We start from the raw sequence: 16,598 nt of genomic DNA on the forward strand, positions 1-16,598 counted from the left end.
GTCTGGCGGGGCAACAGCAGCTCTACAGCTGTACTGTGAAAGTTTAATGCCACTGCAAGCCTAAAGCACAGCCTCGGCCGTTTTTTTTTTTTTCTCCTCTGAGGTAAGGGTGAGGTGGCAGGGATTTTATACAAATTCACTTTCACTGGGAAAAGTATTTGAAAAAGGAAGAAAAGGATTCCTTCCACCTTTAAAGAGACTAAAAATACAGCTGCTAGAAAGGCAGGAATTTTGGTCAATTTCTGGACAAAATATTTCTGAAACACAACTCAATGTAGACTTTTTATGAATAAAGAGAATTCAATCGTTTTTCTCTCGTTCAGATGTTATTAGACAATTGTATAGTTTAGCTTTTTAGACTTCAAAGTGCCTATCATGTGGCTGTGGAGGCTATGGTAATGTGAGGTAGTCCGTCTCCTCCTCAGCATGCTCCGTGTTTGACATTCATGGGGTTAAAGTCTTCTGAATGATGAAGTGCTGCTGTTTGGGACAGTAAATTGCATCGTTTCAATTGAGGAGAGAGTTCCCCTTGGGTTTGCCGGAGGTCCCTACGGGCTGGCCTTGAACAAAACAGCATGTTGTACATCCATATAAAAAAAAAAAGGAGAAAAAATATGGAGGTACTTTTCTCTTTATGACACAGAAATTAATCTGTCACAATATGCACGCATAAATCTCCCTCTTCCTGCTTCACAAAATACTGTTTTATCTTACTTTACACCATATTTTATGCCTTTATTGCCTATAAACACAAACCATCACAAAGGGCTAATGTTCTCATCAATATTATTACAAAACGGTCATAAATCCAAGGCCTTGTTAAAGTTTGAAGCCAGTTCTCTCTTGAAAATATTAGACAGAAACAAGCAATTTCTTTCACAATAATACAACAAATCAGCAGCAGACCACTTACTTAGAATAAATGATTGCACATTTCCTCCCGTCCTTTCCTCATCACTGTGTTCAGCAGTTCTGATTCTCCCTTTTGGGGTTATTTTTCCCCCTTATACTTCAGTGGAAATGCCTTGACAACAGTGTGGTTATTTTATCCTGAGAGACCCCAAACTAAACAGCAGAAACACGTTGTATAGACACTTGTTTAGTGGTATGCAAATCGTCTTTGCCGGAGGTAAAATTAACATTTTTAATTAAAATATTAGCACCAAACAAACACAGAAAAACACACTAATGATTAAATCATCTTCACAGACTTGCATTTAATGGAAATAGAGGCCAGTACTCAATCATTGTTTGTCTTTCAGACACCCTTGTTTTTAATTATTTTTACATGCGCAAATGATAATTTAAATTTAAACACAGCCAGCCGAATAATTGTTACTTAGTGCCAAGATTGAATTCACTGAGCAAACAAAATGTTGTCCAACAGCTGTTTTATTAAATTTGATTTATTTTTCATGTATTGAATATTAAGATGAAAGGGAGTAATGTAAACATGTTTCATTTGGAGTACTTAAAATGTTCAAATCTGCATGTCTTCAGTAGCAATCAGGTAGGGTGAGGATCTGAGACTAAAATGTTGCTTTTTATAAAACTTTATCTCCCTCTGGTGGTTAGAAACAAAAACAACACTTGAGAACGTGCTTTGGGAGAAGAAAGAAGCAGGAAGTAAAGCACTCAAAGAAATTTTATTCATGTTTTGATCTGATAAACAAAACTTAATACAGACTTTTTTTGTAAAAAAAAAAAAAAAAAAAGAGATGAACTTTTGTCCTTCAATGTTGTACTTCAGTAAAGTTTTTGTCGCATCAAATTGTTCCAGGGGGATTTTCATGGACCCACATTTCCAGTACAAACGTCCAGTTACTGAAAATAATATCTGTGACTATTTATTTATTTGTTTTTATTGCTCTGGTCCACAGATGCTGAGCAGGGCCTTCTGGTAGTCTCCCTTGGTATGCTCCTGCAGACCGAAAGGAGCAGATGAGGGGATAGATGATTGAACATGACAGAACAGGTTTTACTGTAAATCAGAAACAAGCTGCTTACTGTGATAGCCTGCTGCAGGGACTGTCCAGAGTTGGCCTTGAATTCGGCGCAGATCTTCTTCAGGTCCACCTCGCAGCGGGACACGATAACCCGGGTCAACATCTTCTCCTTGGCTCCTTTACCCTGAGCAGACGGGAACAAGTCAGCACTTAAAGTTGCGCACGCTTTATACTGAACTGCGGCGGCTGATGCAAGACTCTTGCAACGTAACTTCTGCTAACTTTAAAAGTCTTTCGCTTCCTGCAGCAAAAGTTTTACTTTAACAAGTGAAAGTACTTCTTAACGCCTGCCCTAAAATAGACAAATTTACAACAAGAAGGAGAAGAAGAGCGGTGCAGCTGCAGTACCTTCATGGCTTCTTGTAGTCGTGTGGCAAAGTACTGCTGCTTGTTTTCAATGCACCGAACTGGAAAACAGAATAAATCCTCAGTACCGCATCTTACATACAGTAACTTGTAAATCCTTTCAGTTTTTGTCTAGATTGGTTAAACTGTTTGCATACTGCAATATATTATATTTTGATGTAATAGTATTAATGTTTTGTTTTTTCCCAAAAGACTGAACTGAGAGGAATATAACACAATAGATTTTAGACGAATTTTTGAACATTAAGGGTAATACAAACCCCTCAGCTATGTTGAGTTTTAACGACTTTCCTCTACAATACAGTGAGTTCTATCAGCTTAGAATTTGAGCCACTTCTTTATAACATAAGCCAGAAGCCCCTGTGCAACACACAGTGAATGTAGACCACCAGGGGAGCTAAAACCTTCAACTTATAGCTCGTAAACAGCCAAAGCCAAACAAAACTGAGGAGAATAAAGCACAAATAAATCTCAACATTGTGCGTTTGCTAAATTTTAGACAGTGATGCGTTTTCTTGGTTTTTTCCTGGCTGGCTGAGTCAGAGGGTGGGAAACTTGTATATCAGGAGGCTTAGATTCCTACCATAAATACCTGCAGGTCTAGTTTTGAGGGTATTTTAAGAAACTGAAACTGGTGTCATTGTTGCTTTAAGGTCACAATTGTTTGTAAAGTACTAATGCACTGGATTCGGTTAAAGATAATCTTACCTAGCACCAGGAAGGCATTTTGCAAGTCTCCTTTAACTTCCTTCACAATGCTCTCCTGCATGTCGTAGGGGCTGTAACTCCTGTACCTCTCAAACACTGAGAAAAAAAAAAAAGTTTAACAATGATTTTTTTTTTTTAAACTCCTCACGTTTTGTTATAACAGAATCAAAAATCTTTTTTTATGTATCTATAGATAAAATAAAAATAAAAAAAACTACCTTTTCGCAGGTGGGGGACACTTCTCTCAGACATAATGGAGATCCAGGTGTTCACGTCGGTTCCTTTTCTCTTCACTCCAGCTTCATAAAGAGCCTGAGTACAATCAAAGAAACAACATTTCTACCCTGCTTCTGGCTGACAGTGGCATTTTCTGAATGGACAATTTAACACCCAGCAAATATCTTATTACAAGGATTTAGCAGATTTACCTTGCTGGTATAAACAAACACAACAGGAAATTATTGTTTTGCATTTGTCTCTTTGAAAAGGGTTTGTTCGTGGCAAGGGGGCCTAAGGCTCATTACAGTATCAGATTTAGAACAAAAGGTGGACAGTTTTTACCTTCAATAAATCAAAAGAAGAAAGTAAGAAGGGCGACTTACTCTGGCATCTGAATCAATTTTCTCAAAGTCTACTATGGCCGAAGGTTCAGCTCTCTTGGTCTGTGTAGAAATTATACAGGATTACTACGAGGCTGCGCTGCCTTTTGTCATGTAAGAAATAAATATGGACGTTGTATACCTCACCTGCACGAGAGCCAAAAGCAGCTTGGCAAAGTTTCCGGAGGTATCACCAGCCACGTCTTTCTCCAGGTCTTTCTTGAACACTGTGAAGATATAAATTCATTGTTTAAATATGGCACAAACCTGTCTCTACGTCTAAACATCCCTGCCTAATTATTGGTTATAAAAATGCCCCATAACAGAGTGCAGTATTTCTAACCCGTCATAAAAGCGGATGAACTTACACTCTTTGTAGACTGACTTAATTTCCATCAGCTCGGTGTTGCTGCGGGAGCACAAAAGCTCAATCAAAGTGTCTTCATCTGTTCCTAAACCCTGAAAGAAACAGAAATCTTACCGATTTCCACCAACTCAATTCAAACTTTTTGGAGAAAAACAAACTATTATTATATTATTCCACTAGGGGGCAGTGTTAATCTTCAACCAGATCCATAGAGGAAATCTCGGTCCTTTACCTGGATGGATCCTCTGATGACTGAGGCGTCGTACTGAACAGGGCTCTTCATCAGTCCGAGGATGACTGCTTCCAGTGAGCCAGACAACGCTCCCTTCAGAGCTGTGATCATGTCCTACAAATGTAACAGCAAAACTGGTTTAAACTTCACATGTGATTCGAAAAAAACACATTCAAGATATTTAAAAAGTTTTGGATTTCCTATGTACCTTCTTCGCCCTCTTTTCATATGCAAAAGCGATTTCTCTCCTTTGAGAGTAGGTCCTCTTAGTTAGGATGTCAATGATGGTCTGCTCGTCCACTCCTGAGACAAAGACACAACACTTATAAGAAAATCACGATGCAAAGGTTTCCTAATATCTGGATGATATTGGACAGTTTTATTTTTATAAAAGGGGGAAAAGAGTTTTTATACAACTGGGTAATTTACATAACCTTCTTAAAATTTAACGTTCCATTCTCAATTGTATAATTTCTGTTTTTTATGCAACAAAATGATTGGCTGCCAAACCTCTGATTCAGATCCAGTGAGGCACAGACACGAGGGAGTTTCCATTGTGACCAAAACAGTTTTTTTTTCTAAAAATGAGGCTGACTCACATTTACCAGCTATTCATCTGTAGCAAAAAAAAACACACACGACTGTATCTTGCCTTTGGTTTTGATGGCAGTCTCTATTCTGCTGGCGTCTCGGTCTGGGTCAAAGTCCAAGGCGGGTACCACCGTGGGGTACTTGGATTCGGTCTGCAATTCAAAGCAAATCAGTGTGAGATTGAAGTATTCAACAGTCAACACTGTGTATATCAGTAATAGTTATAAAGTTTGACATTACCCCAATATTGAGAGACAGCTGTCCCAGGAACTCCGACACAAGAGCCATCTTGAACTGCAACCTTTCTGGAATCCCCTCACTGACCTCAATCAAGAAAAATGCATATTTATTTATACTTTAAGATAAAAAAAATCTTTTTAACTAGCAATTAATGAGCAGTCTCTTCTCATCAGAGGTGGAACAATAATAATATCAATGTAAATCAGTCACAAAAAATGACTTTTGTCAGCGTTCTCTTTGCTTTGGCAGCATTACAGTCTTCAGATTAGGAGAAGTTTCCAGTGATAATATGTTTGGCTAATCCCTGTTCCCTCCGACACCTCTATTACAGGAGGGCCACAGAGACCACTCCCTGGAAAGACTGCTTCTGGTGTGAACAAAGAGCACATTCACATGCACGTGGGAAACTGTCTCATGAAGCTAATCTGAGTTCAAGGACTAAATACTTCCAGCTAAAAAGGAAAAACTTGCGGAAACAAGTCATGCGCCATTCATTACAAGATGGAAAATTCCTTAAATGTTTAGTCTGTGTTAAGTTATTCTGAAATTTGACATGCAGTTAACTTTATCAGTGCTACTTACCCTAGTTGAAGACAAGAATAGGATGCAGAGATTGATCCCTGTGATGTTGAAGTGGTATGGGTGTGGAAGCTGAACTTTTGTCCCACAAATAAGACTCCTGCTTTTCACCGCCCAGGACTCAGATCTCCCCTCCCCTCGCTGTGGAGTCACGACTCCACCCTGTTCCTCTGAGAGTTCGGGCCAGGCAGCTCAAAGTTTGAAACCTCTGCAACGTTTTCTCACACAGAGTCAAAGTGGCCGACAGCTCTGCGCCTCCAGGAGGTTTCCGAAGGCGTCGTCTTATCTCCAACGCAAACTTCAGTTCTAACTCTGCCAGCCTTCCTGCTTTCAAGATAATCGTTCGGAATTCCACACGGTGTGAACGCTGATGAGTTTATTTTTGTTGCGGTTTTACAAAACAGTTTTCAAACAAAATATACAAAAATATAAAAATAAAGAACATGTTTTACACTGTGAAAATGCCACGGTAATACTACATTCGAAGCACACATTGTTGATCCGGTATGTAACTGTTTATCAGTCGTATCCTTTCCTTTCTTTGTTGTAGCAACACAGGTCCAGCTGTTTTGCCTAACCTAAGCGATGAAATGAAATGGGAATTACAGGAAATGAAATCCTCCGATGAGGGATTTTAAACAGACTTCTGAATGAGCTTCGTCATATATTTGTTACGTTTGGCTGAACGCTTGTCCTTCTTCTTGTTGCCTTGTGCATTCTGGTTGTTCTGGCCAGCTCCAGGCTTGTTCGCATGCTGTTTTCCTGTCTGGTAGGATGAAAGACAGTAAAGGGGGTTTTCTTAAGTCATATGAGGCATTATTCATCATGTCTGAAAAGTATATTTATATCTTCTGTTTTCATAAGTTAAAAGGTTAAAATGAATTGACATCTTAGCAGGCTTTGAAAAAAATGTCTAGAGTCTAGCAAACAGCTAAGCTGCAGCTTATAATATTATCCTCTCTATTGTCTGTTATGGAGTAGTTCACTGGTTCAACGTGTTTAATAAAGTCAGGACTTTTTTGACAATACCTCAGTCGAGACTGGACTCTATTATTAAAACTTACTGTAGGATCTCAAAGTCAGCGTGTGAGTGTGTGGGGGTCAAGACATTTATCAACAAAATGTTTCCATGTTTTCCCCACATTGTTGGCACAAGTACAGCTTTGTCACACTTTATTTTTGTTGATGTTGTTGTTGTTTAACTCAGTACCCATGGTAACCAAATCAAATACACACCTTTGGGAAAGGTTTTGGTGGGAAGGTGCAGGGAACCCGGCCGTGTTTCTGGTGGAAGGGGAGGACCACAGCTGGATCTACAGGTATCCAAGGCACGAGGCCGGAGTCGGGGGGCTGTGGAACAGAGCTGTGGACCTGCTGCAGGTCGTACGCCCCCCGACTCACTTTTCCATTCGCTGCTTTCAAAATGGTCACAAACGGTTCTCCAGCTTTGTGCGCAAGCAGGTACCGTCCTTCCTCTAGCCTACAAAACAAAAGAAGTCGCTGAGACCCGAGGCCAAACCTCAGCAAAGAAACATGTTGCAGCACTGCAGGGATTGCTTGTTTCTTTGCACAAGTGATGACAGAAATGTAGGTGAGCAGCACCATAAGATGCAGACGGGAATGAATCTATTGTGTGAGCGACTGGTTGCCTAACTCTACAAAATGAAGTCAGACTATGACATATGTTCGCCCCGAGGCTGAAAGACCGAATGAATGAATGAAAAATGAGTAAACTGTTAAAAGTGCTATGGGTTTAAATATTTACTACGTGAAAAAGTAGGCTGTGGTTACTAAACTCTAATTAATCAACAACTCAAACTAAAATCAACAACTTACCCAGTTAGCTTTTTCAGTAAGTGGTGTAGAATATTCAGTGACTTGGAAGGTCTGCGGATTAAAAAAAAGAAATAAATAAAAAGAAAACAGCATAAAACTTTACTTTCTACAGTGGGCTGGGGTCTAAATCTCAGCACCAATATGACAAAACCAGAGGATGACAGCGACTTGTGAAGCAAGCAGTGATTCACTCATGATCAGCAAGTCGATGCTCTCTTGCCTAATTACCCAACAGAGTTGTGTCATCTTTATCATGAAAGTGACAAACAGAAATGTTCAGAAGCAAGAGACACAATATAGGTACAGAGCTTCTTGGAGTTTTTTTTTTTTTTAATTTAACATTTCTACAATTACCCGTAAAGCTTAAAAAAAGAAAAGAAAAGAAAGAAACAACAACTTTTTATCTTTTTACCAGACAGAGATTAGGTCAAAGTTCCCAGTCCAAACTAACAGGACCAGTACAGCGAGTCTTTACTGCTTTAAAAATACTGGAGGCAACAACTGGTTCCAAAAGGCCCGTGTTGTCTCCATGCTTTTTCTAAAAGCATTAGATTATTTTGTCAAGAGTTGAAAATGGGAGAGAACTTGTAAGTATTGCTTTTTGGTAAAGACGACTATAACAAAATTTGAAGAAAAAAGTCTGGCCCATCGAGTAATCCATATACAGAAGGATTCCCATCCTTATTTTTCAGCTCATTTTGGTACATAGTCGATACAGCAGCAGGTCAGGGGGTGTGAGACGTGAGGCACACCCTGTCCACAAACACTGGCACTAGCATGCATCCTGGCTGATTCAGTCAGAAGTGGATAGCTTTAAAGGGATATTTCTTCCAAATATTCACTCGGATAGCAGTTTGTCTTAAATCTGAGCCTGATTTTAACAGTGGTGTTTATCAAATGTATATATATATCTATATATATTAAACCAGGAAGTGAAGCTCAGCTGTTTGCATGAAATCATCAAGTCAGGAGGCAGTCCCTCAGTGCAGCTCAGGCCAGTTTGTGGGCAAAGAATGTGATGAAAGTGGCCCAGTCCAAAAGTGGTGTGAGTGAAGCCATATTCAGTTTGTCCTGAGAGGGTTCACACCTGACTTTACAGTCATCTAAATGTGAATTACCTCAAAACAAATCTAAAAAAATAACTGGATCTGAAATGTTGGGTTTATGAATTTATGCACCGACTGTCCTCAGTTGTAACAGTTTGCAAGGAGCTCCTCAGATCACTGAAAATGCTACTTCGATTTCTGCAGAAAATCACCCAACCTGAACACCAACATTAGCTTCAAAATGTTTTGAATTAGTATAAAAAACAAAACAAAAAACACGAATCTCAAAACTGTTTTTTTCGGAGTTGATTAGATTAGTTTTATCATCTGCACAGATTTGATCTAACAAAACTCACTTGAAGCCGCAGGAGACGTTCTGCTTCCAGTCGTCAGGCAGCTTTCTCAGCAGAGCCACTTTTGATGTGTGCGCACTAATGTGAGCTACAGAGACGCAGGGAGAAGGTGAAAGCTTTACTGAGAGAACAACACGAGCGAATACACATCAAGCGCTTCGCTCCAGCAATCCATGCTGTTCACTGTTCTTATACAGTAATTAATCTGTGGTGATTTGCCAACACTGTGAAAAAGCTGGAGTGGGTGGTGGTAATAAGATTTTCGGTCCCCTTTTCTTTCCTCTAGCTGCTGAGGCACGCCTATTTCAACAAATCCTTCAGTTATGGAGTGTTTATAGAATCTACAACCACAGCCATGAGTACACGAACGGGGAACGCCACATGATTAAGCCATATGATGAACCAGAAACCACCGAGCAGAGAGGGAAGGCTTTGCTTTCTGTTCTTGTTGCGTAATGTTGTTACCAAGGAGATGCTTTCTAAGATTTCAAACTGCTGAAATGAGACCAGCGTTTTCTCTCGGACTATTGTTCTTCTGGTACTATTGCTGAGAAACTAGGATAAATCAGGACTATTTACAGCTCTATAGTCAGTCAGTGGAAGGGATATTTTTGTTATAAAAGTGAATCAGAACATAAGTAAACATTTTGCAGTGTCAGTGTATAGTCAACTCTGAAAGTAACTTGTATTAGTATAGTGTAGTGTATTATATAACATTTGAAAAAAAAAAATCAAAAACCTGTTTCATGTTGGACATGTGACATTCCCAGTCAACACCTACGCAAGCCAACAATTCAGTGAATGTAACACACACAAAAGGGTGGGGTCATTTCCTGATTCTGAAGCAACAGAATATGCAGCATGACAATATAAATTAGGGCAGTTTAACTAAGGCTAAAAAAAATATAAAAAATCAACATTTAGCTTAGTTCTGCAAATTCCAGTCTTTGTAATTGAAGACGTGGCTGTAGCCATGGCAACAAAGTAAACTTCACCACTACACAGTCACAGCAGGGCGGTGAGTCACACAGTGATTACTCTGCCGGTTTGTGGGAGGATTTGCCTCGTGGTTTCCACTGGACCCAGGAAAGGAAGGAAAATATTCATAGACGATATTTTTCCCGACACTTATTTTTTAAACTTTTGAACTCAAGGGCTACTTCTTTCGTGTCCCTGTTTTGGCCTCTGGTGATAAGACATGTTGTGTACCTATGTAAGACACTGTGCTGGAGTGAAGCAACGTCTCTGTCCACAGCTGGCACGCCTCGCTGCTGGTCAGACATTCCACTCCATAAGAAAGTTGGTACTCCAGCTTAGGCACAACATGCACTGGCACATGCTGTTGAGGGAGAACACAGGGGTTATTATGAAGCTGATGAACAGGAAGATGAAATAAACAAGTTGAAACAGAAGGCATGCACCTGGTTCGGGCTGTTGCCCACATTTCTTGTGTGGGTCAGAGACACAGAACTGCGAATCAGGAGTAACAACTCCTGCAGACTGTAAAGCTTGTAGAGCAGGCTGCCCTCAGCTGGAGCTTCGTAGTCTTGTTCATCCTCTGCACAAGCCTGCAGGTCTTCTGAAAGTATTTCTGAATGGGAGGAGTAAATCACTCAATGTTAATTAAGCCCTCAAGATACTACTTAAACCTACAAAACGAAACGAAAAACATCAACCGACACCAACTTTTGTGCTCTGTGGAGCATGCAGAGTCACGAAGAGGAGTACACGCCTCGCCATCCTCATTCTGGTGCCTTTCCAAGTAGGAGGTTACACATGGTTTAACCAGCGACGTTGGATGAGAGCTTGGCAAGAGTCCCACACAACGACTTGGTGATCTAGCAGCGGTAGCAGGCGTGTCATTGGCAGACTTGAACATGGCTGTTTGCATGCGCAGGATGTCACCTAGTTGGTCCCCAGAGGACTTTGCCGTTTTGGTTTGTCTTCTGGTCTTTGTACCCTTATGAGGGGAGGATGGGTCTGTATTTACAGGGGTGGACTCAGGGGCAGAGATACATGGGGTGTCTGCAGAGCATCTTGTAGTCTGAAGCTCATTGGGTTTTGTCAGTGTTGCGGCCGAAGCTGCAGAATCATCAATGATGAGCTTCTCATCGTCAGAATCCCCAGTAAAGGCTCGATCTTCTTCCTCTTCTTTGTCAGAGCCCACTTGTTTTGTCTTTGGTGGAATGGCCTTACCATCACCAGGCAGACTTGATTCTGTTACGGGACCCTCTGTGTTCATATCTTCCCGTGAGCTGCTGTTAGCATTGTGATGCTCACCGGAACTTCTGGACCTCGTTACAACTGAGGAACTTGAAACTTTTTTACTTTTATCCCCTTCATCCTGTTGAGTCTTCATCTTCTTTGTCTGGGACATCTTAGAAGTCTCTCCAAATGTTTCTAAATCAGTGAGGTCTGCCTCAAAGTCCAGGCCGTTGCCTTCTGCAGACACACACTTTCTCTTGGAACCCTCCTGATACAGAAACAACAACAACAAAAGAATAATTGCTTTAATGTAAAAAAGTACTTCATGCTACGTAAAGAGTTGTGTCTATTTGCACGTTAGCATACGGGTGAGGTCTGCTGCTCGGACGGGGGACGCTCTGTCGTCAAATGGGAGACATTTACACTTCCGTTCTTCATGATGGACAGCTTCAAACTTTCCTCATGATAGATGTGACTCCTCTCTCTAAGTGTCATCTCTGTCTTCAGAAGGGGGGAGTTGATGTACACCGTCTTCGTCTTACTGCTGCCTATAAAAAGACATACAGGACTCATGTCAAACAGCACCTCCATGAGGCATGAGTCAATACACCGCGTCTGATCAGTGATTCCCAACTCTGGTCCTCGAGGAACACTATCCTGCATGTTTTAGTTGTTTCCCTGCTTTGGCACACCTGATTTGAATGAGGGAGTGATTAACAGGCTTCTGCAGACAGAAAGAACCTGCTGAAAAGCAGGGAAACAATGAAAACGTGCAGGATAGTGTTCCTAGAGGACCAGGGTTGGGAACCGCTGGACTAGATTACTACATACAAGCCACATCAATGTTAAACTATTTCTTCAACCTAAAAGCTAAGTACAGATATTTTACTCCACTTATAAAAATTATAAGCAATTTTAAAAATTCACACAAGTTCTCTTTTTAAGAAATGTGTTGCTCATCAGTAAACCGAAGCACATTCTTTGTTGATGCTTTAAAAAGTCTAATCTACAAAACTTCCAAAGAACTACAGTAATATTTATCTATCAAACTAAATAAAACGGCACACAACAACAAAACCACACTATATTGTGCTTCAAATAACACATTTTATTGCATTTTCTTCATTTTTATTACTGCCCTCATAAGAACTTGAAGTTATTATTAAACCTCTGGTGTATTCAAACACAGTTTTGTAAATTAAGGTTGCAAAAATTGTATATTATGCAAATCAAGCTTTTAATTTATCACCAATTTTAACCAAGATAACGTGGAAACATTTAGTTCTGTTTGCTTGATAGAGAATTTTCTAAAGAATTTATTAGAAGCTAAATTTAACTTCATTAAGGTAACTACAAACACGACACACCAACCTTTCCCTGGGTTCACCTTGACCGCAACAGGCAGCTCCCATTGCTCGCCAAAGTCAGGGCCGTGGTTGTCCAGAAGCCTGACCAAAGCGTCACGGTTCAGGCACACGTGAGGCTCATAAAAAGAACACAGTTTCTCTGCATTCCCATCGTCACTGATCATCTGCAGAGTAAAACAAGAGCAAATTATCCTAACAGAGCAGCTACTGAATCAAACAGACGCAAGAGTTGTAAAATAAACAGGCTTCGCCGATAATGAGCGCAACACGGGATCTTTAAGAAACAAAAATTAGCTCTGGATATAAAATACAAGGCATGGACACCCTCTGGTGTCTTCTGTGAAAACTGCAAGAGCAGAAATGGTATTGCAACAGACACGGCAGTCATGAGTCCCATTCTAGCAGCGAAATGTCTCTGTTTGCTTTGTTGGAGCAATTAAAAAAAAAAAAAAAAAAGAAAGAAAAAAAGTAAGACAATTGCTTACAGCATGCATGTCTCTGGCTTTTTTAGCTGGAGGATTCAGTGATGAAACACTCTGATAATCCGATGCAAGCTGCGCATCAGCAGGCACTATCTTATGGTCTGTTATACTCACACTGCCCTGGAGAAATGAAGGGTACAAATATGGAAACAGAGAGTTAATCAACACCACAAGGCTGATTCTGCAGTTCAAAAAAAAACTTTAGGCTAAAAGTTTGTACAACACAAGACAATGGTATTTCTGTGCAACTAAAAGAATATGAGGCACAATCCTGCTCCTTCTTGATTAGAACGGCACTTTGGAAGAACGTTACCATCATTAGCAGCTGCTTCTCGAAGGTCAGCACCAGCCCGGGATTAAACGTTCCCCCTGTCAGACTGGTCATCTCATGGATTTGGTAGAACTGAGGCAGAGTCTTAATCCACTCTAAATAAACCCTAAAGAATTCCTGAAACATATTTGGGTTATGTTTGAGTATTATTTTCTTTTAAATAAACCACTCTGAGCTGATGCCACAGAAAAACCCCTGCAGTATCCTTACCTCTGTGTACTGCATAGCTCCCTGTGGTATGACGCTGTAGTCGTCAGCGCACATTTTAGCGACGTCTTGCAGGTACATCGTGAACTGCGTCACTTCGTTATTTAAACGTGTTTTTAAACTCTGAAATATCAGAGAAGACCATTGTGAATGCAAATAAATTTCAGCAGGACTGAGGTACTTAGGAAGGAAACACTTGGGGAGGTTTTGTACCTGCAGAGGACTCCTGGCTCTTTTACTCGTCAAATAGCCAACGTGTGTTTTCTGTTCTCGACCGGTCAGGCTGGACATACAGGGGAAGGGCAACCTCGGCTCAGGATAAGGAACATCCACCGCGGTGTCAGTCCGCATCTTTTTAGATTTTCCGCCTCCCTTTCGGTCCTCTGTGCCCTCACCGTCTGAAGACGGAGCATCGCTATCACAGCTCTCCCAACAGGACACTTGGCTGCCACCGCTGATGCAACTGTTGCCTTTCAACTTCGCGGCACCTTTTATGTTCGGCGAGCCGGCGGCTTCTGCAGCCCCATCACAGTCTTGTTTTATGTCGACACTCTCTGCAGGACTTAGGAAGAGAGAAAATATATCAAACAACATGTGTCAAACAATCAAAAGCCCTCAGAAACAGAAAAAAACGAACTCATGTCTTAATTCTGATATATATTTACAGACCAACCTTTGAAGAAAGGCCCAAAGATCTCTTATATGGGGTGCAAGTGAGTATTTGTCATAAAGGTCTCTGGTAAAGAAAGGACCATCGGGGACTGGCTCATCATCCCTGGGATTAAAGGGAAAAACAGTAAAGGACATTAAAGACCTCTTTATGTAGCTAAATACTCATAAAGGGCCTTGCCTTTTATTGGAACAGACTAAAACCTGATTCCACATGAAAGACAGCGGAACTTATTTAGAGTCATCACATTACTGTTGTGGGATTTTGTAATCCGTGGAGGAATCAGTGTTTTTGCATTTTTGCATTCCAAAACACACAGTAATGCTACTCAGTTAAAGTCTGCTTAAGAGCAAGAGTTTTAACTAGAAGCTGTTACCTTGCAAGACGTAATAACTCCATGTGGCAATTTTGAGCTAAGATGTCAATCAATAGAGCGTTAATAAATACATAAACATTGCCGTTACTGACATCTTTTGGTAAGATTTCTAAAGAAATACAGAAATACAAATCAACAGCAATGATACCCCTCAGTTATAAGGGTTTTTATGGTATTCTAATACAACGCAGCATTATGTTAGATACAGCATTTAAAACTACATGCCTGCTGTTCTGCAGACGGTCATGCTGCTGCAGCTTTGACTTGTTGAAGCACAAACTCCACGAGGTCTCTGAGGAACATCTGCAGCATCAGTCAGATCATTTTTAGGTCCTGGCCTTTTATAATAGATCAGTCCTGACTTTCTATCACATCCTGCAGATGGTCATCAGAACTGAACCGCAGCATCGTTTTGATGTTTTAACAAGAAACTTTAAACACTTATTGGTGATTCAAAAGTTGTGTTACGTTTCTGTTTGTCTTTAAATGTTGTTCTACTTACAGTACTGTATAAAGGTTTCAAAATGCATCTCATTTTTTATTATTTTGCTAAAAAAAAAGGAAACCAGTTGCAAAGTTTTATTGTAAAACCTACAAATAAAATGGTAATAGACTAGATAAGGTGGTATAATTTATAAATGTAGATTTTCTAACTGGATCTGTGTTATGTGCAGACAAAACCTGGGTTAGCCTTTAAATATCTGCACACATGCCTTTTTATGACTTCATGACTGCTGAAAAAGAAAGATAATCTTATGAAATTCAGAAAAATGATAAATCAAAAGCTGAACTAAAGGTGAACAGAAAGCTTGTAGAACTGTTGCTCAATATAACTTCAATAAACAAGTAAAAAAAAAATACTTTTTTAGATAGAAAAAAATACAAACATTTGTTTTGATAATACCAGTTGTATTAAAGTTTGCAATGTTAGCATAAAATACATTTGTTTTCGCTTCAGTTTTTAATAATAAATGCTAACAAAAGAACTGCTGTGGTGATTTTAGTGATAAAATAAAAAACAAAATGGCAATGTCGAGTAATATTTAACCTGTCAGCCTTTAATTAAGGTTGTGTTGTTATAAAAAATAAACAAATAAACCCTGACAAACACAAGCCAGGTTAAATGATATAAAACAGGTCAATACAACTGCTTTAATTAAAAATAGTTTTAAATTATAAACCTATGTGTTAAACTTTCCTTTTCCTTGACGACTAAGCTGAACATTTCGCTGATGAAACCACTGTCAGGTTCAACCTTTATTCCAGGAGAACAAAAGCAACAAATTGCCCGTTTTTTTATTATTATTGAAGCAACAAGAAGTTATTACCGAGCTAAACCTGCTTCGACTGTCACAAAACTAACAAACCAACACAGAGACAGCGTCTTGTAGCGGTGATATTTGTGCCTACTTACCATACTAACTCCATTAATGTTCACGGATAGTTGACCGCAGGAATAAAAACGTTAAAGTTATTGAAAAACGATGAGTTTTTCAGTCAACTTCACGGCTGCTAAACGTTTGACAGAAGCCGTTCTTCTTCGCCTGGTGAAAATATAGCAGCGTTAAAATCACCTTGTGTACACTGCTGCCCCCACGTGGACGTTAGTGGTAACTCAGTTCAATGATTGCTAGTTCAATGCTGCTTTGAGTTAATGTGCTCAAAAATCTTCTGCCTTTCTGTCAGTTATTAGGTTAGATATTTTACTGTGTGCTCCCTGCATTATTCCCTGTAATCCACACTATGTTCATCTAATTATTTTAAAATGATTGCCCTTATCGTTTTGTGTTTTTTTTTTTAGAAACAGGTCTGAAAATCTATATCAATGCCAAAAAACATCCTTTTTTGTTCTATGTTTAGTTTAATATGATCGCTGACTCAAACCCATGACTACGATTTAAATAACCCCAACTTTATTTGCAGTTTGACATTATGCAAAATCTGACAAACATGCTTGAAATAAAGTTAAGTTGTTGAAAAAATATTATCTTTGATTTCAAAAGGAGCAATCGATGGGAAACTTCTACAAAGGAAAGA

General features: G+C 39.7%; 2 protein-coding genes across 4 annotated transcripts; both read right to left on the reverse strand.

Annotated features, from left to right (window-relative positions):
• Nucleotides 1–1,697: 1,697 nt before the first annotated feature.
• LOC108230218 (annexin A2-like) lies at nucleotides 1,698–5,846 on the reverse strand. 2 transcript variants are annotated; one of them, XM_017406256.3, is made up of 13 exons: nucleotides 5,692–5,846; nucleotides 5,110–5,188; nucleotides 4,931–5,021; nucleotides 4,487–4,581; nucleotides 4,279–4,392; nucleotides 4,048–4,138; nucleotides 3,827–3,906; nucleotides 3,683–3,742; nucleotides 3,299–3,392; nucleotides 3,081–3,176; nucleotides 2,355–2,413; nucleotides 2,008–2,130; nucleotides 1,698–1,921 (listed from the first exon to the last, which is right to left on the reverse strand). In XM_017406256.3, the coding sequence occupies exons 2-13, from the start codon at nucleotides 5,155–5,157 to the stop codon at nucleotides 1,862–1,864; spliced, it is 1,011 nt and encodes a 336-aa protein (XP_017261745.1). In that variant the 5' UTR covers nucleotides 5,158–5,188; nucleotides 5,692–5,846; the 3' UTR covers nucleotides 1,698–1,861. The 2 variants fall into 2 exon arrangements, with proteins under 2 accessions (XP_017261745.1, XP_017261744.1); XM_017406255.3 differs by having other exon boundaries at nucleotides 5,110–5,193; nucleotides 5,692–5,842.
• Nucleotides 5,847–6,049: 203 nt separating this feature from the next.
• Nucleotides 6,050–16,103, reverse strand: ice2 (interactor of little elongator complex ELL subunit 2). 2 transcript variants are annotated; one of them, XM_017406254.3, is made up of 16 exons: nucleotides 15,976–16,103; nucleotides 14,189–14,290; nucleotides 13,729–14,077; nucleotides 13,519–13,638; nucleotides 13,291–13,425; nucleotides 12,981–13,097; nucleotides 12,500–12,659; nucleotides 11,495–11,676; nucleotides 10,610–11,396; nucleotides 10,345–10,514; nucleotides 10,133–10,262; nucleotides 8,927–9,011; nucleotides 7,525–7,575; nucleotides 6,925–7,168; nucleotides 6,364–6,454; nucleotides 6,050–6,266 (listed from the first exon to the last, which is right to left on the reverse strand). In XM_017406254.3, the coding sequence occupies exons 1-16, from the start codon at nucleotides 15,987–15,989 to the stop codon at nucleotides 6,262–6,264; spliced, it is 2,742 nt and encodes a 913-aa protein (XP_017261743.1). In that variant the 5' UTR covers nucleotides 15,990–16,103; the 3' UTR covers nucleotides 6,050–6,261. The 2 variants fall into 2 exon arrangements, with proteins under 2 accessions (XP_017261743.1, XP_017261742.1); XM_017406253.3 differs by having other exon boundaries at nucleotides 6,050–6,454.
• Between the last annotated feature and the right edge of the window lie 495 nt (nucleotides 16,104–16,598).

This window comes from Kryptolebias marmoratus, linkage group LG11 (assembly GCF_001649575.2).
Source record: "Kryptolebias marmoratus isolate JLee-2015 linkage group LG11, ASM164957v2, whole genome shotgun sequence".
Classification (NCBI taxonomy): Eukaryota; Metazoa; Chordata; class Actinopteri; order Cyprinodontiformes; family Rivulidae; genus Kryptolebias; species Kryptolebias marmoratus.

What these genes read in the sequence shown, in the direction of transcription:
- LOC108230218 (XM_017406256.3), bottom strand. Translation starts at nt 5,157, where the DNA reads ATGGCTCTTGTGTCGGAGTTCCTGGGACAGCTGTCTCTCAATATTGGG. An exon ending in TGTCCCCCACCTGCGAAAAG is followed by an intron (nt 3,177 to 3,298) that starts GTAGTTTTTTTT and finishes TTTTTTTCTCAG; the next exon opens with TGTTTGAGAGGTACAGGAGT. An exon ending in CCCTGCAGCAGGCTATCACA is followed by an intron (nt 1,922 to 2,007) that starts GTAAGCAGCTTG and finishes TTCGGTCTGCAG; the next exon opens with GAGCATACCAAGGGAGACTA.
- ice2 (XM_017406253.3), bottom strand. An exon ending in GAGCCAGGAGTCCTCTGCAG is followed by an intron (nt 13,639 to 13,728) that starts GTACAAAACCTC and finishes CTGATATTTCAG; the next exon opens with AGTTTAAAAACACGTTTAAA. An exon ending in GAGCTATGCAGTACACAGAG is followed by an intron (nt 13,426 to 13,518) that starts GTAAGGATACTG and finishes AATATGTTTCAG; the next exon opens with GAATTCTTTAGGGTTTATTT.